The sequence below is a fragment of the Colobus angolensis genome, unplaced genomic scaffold (assembly GCF_000951035.1).
Source record: "Colobus angolensis palliatus isolate OR3802 unplaced genomic scaffold, Cang.pa_1.0 Scaffold85, whole genome shotgun sequence".
Classification (NCBI taxonomy): Eukaryota; Metazoa; Chordata; class Mammalia; order Primates; family Cercopithecidae; genus Colobus; species Colobus angolensis.
In genome coordinates, this window is record NW_012122376.1 from 3,116,312 (window position 1) to 3,126,334 (window position 10,023).

Below are 10,023 nucleotides of genomic sequence, written 5' to 3' on the forward strand. Positions count from 1 at the left end.
TTCCATTGCATGCCAAAAGCACCCAAATTGCATTTTAATCACTGTACAGAGGAAGCCCTGATACTTGGCTTGTAGATTCGAATGTGTCTGGTTTTAATCAAGGCGTGTGCTGTTCTTCCAGTTCCCTCACATCGGGCTAACGCAAAAGACATCAGAATCCAACACTAGTGCTACGTTAAAAGAGCCCCAGAGTCCACACTTGCCTTGGCAAGTGGAGGGGAAACTGCCGCCCATATACAAAGTCCGGGAGAAGGTGAGTCCTGAACACTGGCCACAGCCATGTGCTCCTGTGGACCTCCCAGGGGGCAGCAAGGCTGGCACGTTGGGCCAAGCAATTCTTCCTTGTAAGAAACTGCGCATTTACTATCCTTGGACCCTAAGGGTTGGTAGTATCCCCACCCCGTACCCTGGTGCTCTCCAGCAGGAACTACCTCCTGCTATGGACAATCAAGTCAGGCTCCTCCATGAACAGTAAGCAACATCCTTCCGGCCCACAGCTCATTAACATGCACCTCCTGCCTCCCCGGCCAATTCCTGAGCTACTTCAAGGCCCTGCAGTGGCACGAAGGAGAAGCAAGGGTCCATTTCATACCTGCCAGGGTCCTCCCGCAGTGAGGCCTTGGGCCAGGGCTCCCATCTCCTGGGACTCCTACTGGCCAGATGACGGAGTTGGTCTACACAGCCTCAAAAGTCCTTCCCAGCTTTTGGCTCTGTGAGCTAATCCACTTTTCCATCCTTGCCTCCAGATAAGGTGTTTTGAAAGAGAATTTTTATGACTTTCAGGAAGCTGGAAATAAGGTGGGGTTTCAAAGCCCCGGGCTGGCGAGCACATGGATATCCTTCCAGTCCTGTGTCTGCTCCATCTCGGGGGCCAGGTTTCATTGTCTTTCTTAGAGGTCACTTTACCTCATCCATCTTCCTTCCACATCACCCGATCCCAGTTCTGAAAGCAAGCAGGGTTCTCATGTGTACCCTTTCTCTTCCATCCCACTTTCCCAGCAAGCAGTGAATAACCAGTTCCCCTTCTCCGTGCATGACAATCGGCACAGTTTGGAGAACTCTGGATGCTACCTTGACTCCGTGAGTATTTCTTTCCAAATTATTAATAAAACAGGGAACAACACAAGGGATCTTGATTTTCTGGGGTGTGTTGAAGATAGAGGACTGGCCTCAAAACCGAAACAAGGTCAAAACAAAGCGAGGTCTTAAACAAGACTCATAACAGATTTAAAAAAATGTTGAAAGCTCTCAGAATTCCACGCTGCTTTCAAGATCGACACCAGTGTTCTGCCTAGGTGTATGTGCGCTTCATCCTTCTCCAAGTGCCCTCCCATAAATTGTCTCTTTTGCGAGCTTTCTTGTGAGGATCTGCCGTGGGAAGGAGGGACTGCTATGCATGTCTCTGGATAGCAGAGCCAGGATCCACAAGGAAAGGTCAGAAGGAGGAGGAGCTTACATAATAGAAGGAAGGATTTCCTCGTGACTGGAGTTGCCTTTTCTCAGCAGGTGGTGAGTTCTGCTTCACTGGAGAACATGAAGTCTGACACAATGGTGGTTAACACAGCACTATGTGATAGCAATGTAGTGCAAACTGTATGCATAATTTTAAACATTTTAGTGGTTACATTAAGTACAAAGAAACAGGTGAAATTTACTTTAATAACATATTTTATTGGTTGGGAGCAGTGGCTGGCCCCTGAAATCCCAGCACTTTGGGAGGCTGAGGTGTGAGGATCATTTGAGGTCAGGAGCTTGAGACCAGCCTGGGCTACCTAGTAAGACCCCGTGTCTACAAAACATTAAAAAATTAGCCAGGTGTGGTGGTGCATGCCTGTTGTCCCAGTTACTCAGAAGATTGAGGCAGGAGGTTCACCTGAGCCCAGGAGTTCAAGGCTGCAGTGAGGTGTGATCACAAGCACTGCACTCCAGCCTGGGTGTCAGAGTGAGATCCTATCTCAAGCAAACAAAAATAATTTATTTAGCCCAATAATTCCAAATTGTCCATTCAACATGTAATCAATATAAAAAATTAATGAGATATTTTATATTCCTCCTTCCAAACCGAGTCTTTAAAATCTAGGTGGTATTTTACACTTACATAACATCTCAACTTAGACAACTCACATTTCAAGTGCTCAGTGGCTACATGTGGCTCGGGGCTACCAGACTGCACAGCACAGGGAAACCTATTAGGTAGAAAACTGTATCAAGTGATAACTGCAAATCCTCATGGAAGCTGAAAGTCCATGATGATGAAGATGTTATTAATGGCCCACCATTTAGAAAGCATCTGCCATATACCAACATCTCCTATTATTGTATTCAATCCTCACAACAATCCTACAGGCTCATTACACTTATCATCTCAATTTAGAGATGAGCAAATTGAGATCCAGTAAAGTTAAACAACTTGCCCCAAATCCCTCTTTCTTCTAGACTACAATGTCTAAATAGAAGTGCCTTAACCCAGAAAATCTGGTTTTCTTCTGGCACAATGTTGAAAACAGAACCAGAATACCCACTTCACCTGCTTCTGTAAATGGAGTGCTTAATATTGTTTTTCAAATAACCAAAGCAACATATGTCCTTTAAAAACTGAAATAATACAGAATTGTATAAAATTAAAAATAAATTCACACCCTTATTTTCCCTCCTCACAATCTGACCTTGATGATTCACTGCTAGTAATGGTTTTGTGGGCAAAATCTGAGAATGTTTCCAATTCACACGCAAATGTACAGACATAAATGTATACTTGTTAATGATATAAACAGGATTGTACCACTTGTATTTTTCTAAGGTTATGATGGTCTTCTAGAAAGCCTCGGAAGCTTTCCAACTTTCTCTATGTTCTGGAATAGCTTATATAACGTTTGGATTTTCAGTTTAATGAAGGTTAGACAGAATTTGCCTATGAAATAACTTGGGTTTGAGATATTTTTTAGAGTAAGTTTTTTATTACTTTTTCTTTTGTTCTTGATTATTAATCTATTCAAACTTTCTACCTCTTCTTGGGTAGATTTTGCTGATACATATTTGCCTAAAACTTATCTAATTCATTTCAAATGTACTGGTATAACATCTCTCAAAGTAGCCTTACTTTGTTGTTCCTTTAAAATTTTTATTTCAGTTGAATGTTTAGTTCACATACTTGCAATTGTTTTTGTTAATAATTTATTAAAACTATAAGTAGTCTTTAAGATTATTGGTTTGACTACATCCCAAAGGTTTTTCCAATTAAGGTCTCATTATTATTTGCTCTCAAATAGCCTATGCTTTAATTTTTAATTTCCCTTTTCCTAAAAAAATTGGAAGAATGTTTTGAATTATCTATATGGTTAAAAATTTTAGAAATAATCTATTCATTGCTAATATCTAGTTTTATGGGTTATGGTAAATTTCAAAGAGTATAATCTAAGATTTTCACTTTTTGAAATATGAGATTATCTTTGTTGTCTAGTATGTGATTAACTTTAACAAGTGTGTCATGGCTGTTTACAAATAATATATATTCCCCCATGTTGGTTACAAAGTTTTTTGTATTTATTAATTTAGGACTGTGAATTATTTAAATCTTTGTCATGCTTGTCTTAATTTTTGTATTGATCTGTCAATTTCTGTTTCTAAGATATTCTTGAGTTTCTAAAGTTTTTTTGCCTATGTAGTTTAATACCATATCTTTCTGCATCAAAAATTTTTGTTGTTTTATTTTCATGATGGCTTTTGCTGTTTATCAATATAAAGTGTTTCTCTTTATATGCGTTAATGCTTTCAGCCATAAATTCTATCTATGTTATGATACTAGCATTGTCACTATTACTCTCTTTTTGCTAATGTTTGTTCTTTATGTTATGGCCCATTCCTTTGTCTCCATAATTTGTAGTCACTTTGCTTTGTGTTTGTCTTCTATGATAAGTAGAATGCAGCATAGTTTTTTTAAAAATCCAAGAATCTATTTCTTTATGTGAGAATTTAGCCCATTCACATTATTATGACAATTTATGCTTTTGGTTTTATTTCTGCCATCTCACTTTTATGTTTCCTATTTATTATGCTTATATTTTATTTCTTTTTTTCTTCCTCTCATGACTTTGCTGGACTGATTGAGTTTATTCGCTCACTCTGGCTTCTATTGATATTCTACGAGTACTTGCCCTCAAGTATAAGTATTTAATAATTATGCTAACACTATATTACTCTATGTATAAAAATTAATAACTATAGCTTTTCCCCAAGAATAAGGTAAGTCTTCCAGCATGCTTTATCTCACTTCCTGCTTCAGGGCTGCTGTGTTGGTGGCCAGGTCGTATTCCCCCAAGTTCTTTTTTTTTTTTTTTTTGGAGCCAGGTGCGCCTTTATTAGCTGAGCCACTACTTGAGAGGGATGAAGCGGGAGGAGTGGGTGGCTCCAATGCCAGGCCAGCCGTGCTTCACGGGCTTGTAGGTGATGGAGAACTCGCCCAGGTAGTGGCCAATCATCTCGGGCTTGATCTCCACCTGGTTGAAGGTCTTGCCGTTGTAGACGCCCACCATGCTGCCCACCATCTCTGGCAGGATGATCATGTCCCGCAAGTGCGTCTTCACCACTTCTGGCTTCTCCATGGGCGGCGCCTCCTTCTTGGCCTTGCGCAGGCGCTTCAGCAGTGAGTGCTGCTTCCGCCGCAGGCCTCGGTTCAGCCGCCGCCGCTGGCGCGCACTGTACAGTTGCATGAGCTGCTCGTAGGACATGTCCAGCAGCTGGTCCAGGTCCACACCGCAGTAGGTGAACTTGCGGAAGGTCCGCTTCTTCTTCCGCTCTACCTCTGCCATCTTGCCGGATGCTCAGAAAAGAGCCGTATTCCCCCAAGTTCTGTAGGTGCCATTCCTGGACTTCAGCTGGGAGCTCAAAGACGTCGCCCTGATTTCCCTAATCAAGTTGAAATCCTGGAATTTCAGTTGCAAATTCTTTTCTGTCTGTCTTTCTGTTTCCCTCCCTCCTTTCCATTTTGTGAATTTGTGCAATTCAATACATTTCATAGTCACATTATTAGCAAGCATTTAGATTTCATCCATAAATTTTACTTGCTACTTTCCTTGAAGCTCTTTCCCCTATTTTCATCATGCCTTTTCTTTTGCTTGTTTTTCAATTTGCTGGAGTATTCTCAAGTCATTCTTTAGAAGCTGACTTGGACCTTGTGCCCCACGTCATACACTTGTTCCTCCAGTGCCACTCTCCTCCACTTCTCCCCACTCTGGTTCCGGGGGCTGATCTATGTGGAGTACTTTCCTCCCCAGTCCTCTCAGTCCTGGAGCCATTGCACAGCCCCTCGGGGTGTCCCTACACATACCCACACATATGTAGATAGTCCCTTTATAGACTGTCCTCAAATTACTCTAATTGAAATGTGCCTTGCATCTCCTGCTGCGAATCTGACACTGACCCTTCATCACAGAAACCTCACTTTACTGATGTGAAGTCTGTGTAGTGTAACATCCATTTCCTCTCAGTCATTCATGTCAGTGTAGTGTTTTTGTTCTTGGTTTTCATAGTTGTGATCAAACAGAATGTACAATTTTGAGTACACAGCAATTATTAGGTTCACATGTAAGGTGCTGAGAATGAATGAGGAAGCCTGTGGGCCGGTACCCAAAGGTGCTGGGTCCTTCAGGGGAGCCCTTAGGGATGGGAAAGAATTCGGCCTCCTCAGACTTTTCAGAGAAGGAGTCATCATTGGTCCCACTGAGTACTGGGGAGCAGGGAGAGTCGGAGGTGTTGGGGTGAAGGGAACCAGAAGACTGTGAGGACAATAACAGAACCCTGCCAGGGTTTTGTGAGTGTCAATTCATAACCTTCAACAGGTTGGTAAGGAGACCTCCAGACAGTCGTCATAGGGTGCATTTCAACGTATACCTGTCAAGTAACTGATTTTAACAAAGACCTCAGAACTATGTGACTGAGGCTGGGCACAGTGGCCTGTAATCCTAGCACTTTGGGAGGCTGAGGTGGGCAGATTGCCTGAGCTTAGGAGTTCAAGACCAACCTGGGCAACATGGCAAAACCCTGTCTCTACTAAAAATACAAAAACTTAGCCAGGCGTGGTGGCATCCACCTGTAGTTCCAGCTACTCAGCAGGCTAAGGCGTGAGAATTGCTTGAACCTGGGAGGCAGAGGTTGCAGTGAGCTGAGATCGTGCCACTTAACTCCAGCCTGGGCGACAGACAAAGACTCTGTTTCAAAACAAACAAACAAACAGACAGACAAACAAACAAAAAACTATGTGACCTTGAATATTTTCCTTCTAATTCTGTAATTCTTCTCCAGGGCCTGGGACGTAAGAAGATCGCTCCAGATAAGAGGCAACATGTTTCAAGAAATTTTAATCTCTGGGCATGTGACTATGTTCCATCTTGTTTTGATGGCTTTTCAAATAACCAAATATCATATGTGCATAAAGAAGCCGTGGTGGTCTCAAGTTTCAGACGCTTTCCACGATGCTATAAAGAGATGTGGAACACTTTAACATTTCTCCCTGAGCGAAGATATACAGAGTTTTTGAATAAGAAGACCAAGGTAAGGTTCACTATTGACAAAAAGGTTATTTCTTCACTGGAGTCCTAATCCTCCCAGAAGATTTTTGATGAATTTTTACGTTTTCTGATCCAGCACTACTATTTAATTTTTAAGTGCTTTTATGATTTTTATAAGGTCAAAAAGCATTCAGATCTTTGTGAAATAAATATGTGATGACATACACATGTGTAAATAAACTTTTCGGATGGCCACATTTGCTTTTGGGAAATTTTAAAAAGTACATCCTTATATGGTCACATTTTCATTTTGAAATTTCAAACCATACAGAGGAAATGAAAGTCCTCCTGATTTCACCACATCTCCAATCCTGTATGTCCTCAGAAGTAAGTTAACTACTTGTTTTTAATCGCATTTATAATCATATACATGTGCATACGTAAATTTTTAACGTTACTATGTTACACAGTGCAAAATATTCTACTTTTTTTTTTTTTTTGAGACAGTCTGTCTCCCAAGCTGGAGTGCAGTGGTACGATCTCGACTCACTGCAACCTCTGCCTCCTGGGTTCAAGCGATTCTCCTGCCTCAGCCTTCCCAGTATCTGGGATTACAGGTGTGCATCACCACACTGGGCTAATTTTTGTATTTTTAGTAGAGATGAGGTCTCACCTTCTTGGCCAGGCTGTTCTTGAATTCCTGGCCCCAAGTGATCCCCCCACCTCGGCCTCCCGAAGTGCTGAGATTACAGGCATGAGCCACCGCGCCTGACCTTCTACAGCTTTCTTTTGATACTTAATAATGTGTCTTGGAATTCTTGCAGTGTTATAAGAATAGACTGATTTTTTAAAAAATCACTGCCTATATTCCCAAATACAAATTCACTCTGTTTTAAATAATTATCTTAATAGACATTTGAATAATTTCTAGTGTTTTTGCTGTTAGACACAGTGGTAGATGAACGTGCTTGATCAGCTTCTCTGGATACATGTTTCCCTGCACCTCTGGAGTGGATAGACTCTGAAAAGTTACTTTTTTAATGCTTGGTTGATAGTAATGCACAAAGTGTTGAGAAATAGTACCGTTGGTTTTGAAAAAGACTGGACTAATTGAATTCCTACTAACAGTATCTGTGAATTTCTGTTTTTTCCCCTCTCACATTATCATTTAAATATTTAAGGATATTTAAGTGGTAAAAAGGGACCTTGTTATTTTCTTATTTTGCATTTCTCTAATTATTAGTGAAGTTGAGTATCTTTTCCCATGCAGTGGCCTACTCTATTTCCTTTGTATAGACTGAGCAATGTCCCCATTATTCCTTACCAAAATGTTCTTGTTTATCATGGATATTTTTTCTGTACATAAATTTTAGAATAAACTTGCAAAGTAAACAAACAAACAACAACAAAAATAACATTGCCAATGTGATAGGCATCTCCCCAAATTTAGCTTTTAATTTATGGGAAAACGGACACCTTTATACTGCATCTTCCCCTTTGTTTGAATTTACTTTATGTCCTTCAGTAAAGTTTATAATTTTCCTCACATGAATCTGATGTGTTTCTTTTCCATGTTTATTCCTGTATATTTTGAAATTCTGTGGCTATTTTGAATGTTTTAGTTGCACTTTTAGATTGGTTTTGGCAGATGCGTGAGAAAGCTATTAGTTTCTGTATATGAGTCTTCTACCTGGTGACCCGGCTAAACTTCTAATAATAAATAAATAAATATTCTAATAAAATAAAAAGAAATTTCTAATAATATTTCAGTTGATTCTCTTCTGGATTTTTCTAAATGGAAAATTATATCATTTGTAAAATAATAATTATTTTATGTCATTTCCAGCATTTATATTTTTCCCATCTTATTGCATTGGATAGGACCTCAGGTACAATTTGAATATTATTACAGAGAGTATATATCTTCATTTTCTTTTTTTTCTTTTTCTTTTCTTTTTAAGAGACAGGATCTAGCTCTGTTGCCCAGGCTGGAGTGCAGTGGTGCCATCATAGCTTGCTGCAGCCTCAAACTCTTAGTCTCAAGTGATTCTCCTATGTAGTGAGAACTACAGGAGCACGCCACCACACTCAGCTAATTTTTAATTTTTTTTTTTTATATATGAGATCTCGCTATGTTGCCCAGGCTGGTCTCGAACTCCTGGCCTCAAGCGTTCCTCCTCTGCTGGGATTAGAGGCATGAGCCACCGTGCCCGGTCCTGATTGCTTTATAGATTAAGGTGTTAAGCCTTCGTGTCAAATATATTTCAAGTATTTTATCTATTTTGTTGTTTTTTGTTCCTCTTTGCTTATAAACTTTATTTCTCAGAGCAGTTTTAGGTTTACAGAAAAATTGGAAAATTCAGAGTTCCTGTATACCCACTCTCCCCGCTTATCTCCACAGTTTCCTCTACTGTTAATATCTTGCTTTGGTGTGGTATACATCATAGAAAAGCCCTCCATATTTTAACACAGTATATGTGTTAAATAAAATGAATGAAATTTTTATTTAATGGCTTCAGGATTTCATGTCATGCTTAGGACTTCCTTTGCTTGAGATTATTAAATAATTCTGAGTTTGTGCTATGGTTGTACGTATGGAGGGACATTATAGCAAATAATGTTCTGGTGTTTATTGAGATAATCTTATATTTTTCTATATTAATCTGTTAATATAATAAGGTATATCAATGGATTTTCTAAACTTCAACCATTCTAGCATTCTTGGGACAAACTCTAGTTGTTATGAGGTATTATGCTTCCAATACATTCAGAATTCGATATACAATTATCTTACTTGCAGTCTTTTAGTTTTTAAACTTCTGCAATTATTATTTTAGCTTTCAGTTGAAGGCAGCTCTCTCTCCTTTTCTATCCTCTGACACTGCTTGTATAAATTGCAAATACCTATAGAATTTGCCAGGAAAACCCCTGGACCTGGGGCTGTTTTCGGGTGCAAATCTTGGCATGTCTTTTCCATTTATTTTTATGGAGATTGGTCTGTATGGTACTTCCATTTTTTTTTTCTTTTCTAATTTTGATCATTTTTATTTTTAGAGGAAACCATTTGTTTTACATGGCTTTGTAAAATGTTGGTGTTTTAATACAGTTCTCTTTTCTAAGGCTCTTAAAGTCACATCCTGTCCTTTGACATTTTGAATGTTTACATGCCTTTGCTCTGTTTACCAACTCTGCATTTTTGTTGCTGTTGTTTGCTTTTGATCTCATTAATGTATGCTTTCATGTTTACTCATTCCTTTCCTGAGCTTATTTTGATTTTCTTTTTCTAGCTTCTCAAGGTGAAAACATAACTCAATTATTTCCAGTCTTTCCTGTTTTCTTGTAAATGTAGTCGAGGCTACTCCCTCAGAATGCCACTATACATAGACACATCATGGTGCTCTTGTTATTTCTCGTTACTGTTCATTTTTTTTCTTTTTTTTGAGACGGAGTCTTGCTCTGTCACCCAGGCTGGAGTGCAGTGGCCGGATCTCAGCTCACTGCAAGCTCCGCCTCCCGG

The 10,023-nt window shown here is 39.6% G+C and overlaps 1 protein-coding gene and 1 pseudogene across 3 annotated transcripts in view; one reads left to right on the forward strand and one right to left on the reverse strand.

The window, feature by feature from the left end:
* The window catches only part of TEX36 (testis expressed 36), a 92,914-nt gene that overhangs the window by 21,302 nt on the left and 61,589 nt on the right, over positions 1 to 10,023 (forward strand). Inside the window, exons 2-4 of one of the 2 annotated variants that reach the window (XM_011930198.1) lie at positions 122 to 253; positions 1,000 to 1,080; positions 6,301 to 6,625. In XM_011930198.1, coding sequence (XP_011785588.1) covers positions 122 to 253; positions 1,000 to 1,080; positions 6,301 to 6,597 — 510 coding nt within the window. In that variant the 3' untranslated portion in view covers positions 6,598 to 6,625. Of the gene's footprint in view, positions 1 to 121; positions 254 to 999; positions 1,081 to 6,300; positions 6,626 to 10,023 lie in introns of those variants that run through there. The other variant, XM_011930199.1, reaches the window with a different exon arrangement.
* On the reverse strand, positions 4,320 to 4,834 carry LOC105503332 (annotated as a pseudogene). Its single transcript, XR_001000464.1, has one exon. The product of XR_001000464.1 is annotated as a 40S ribosomal protein S15 pseudogene (transcript).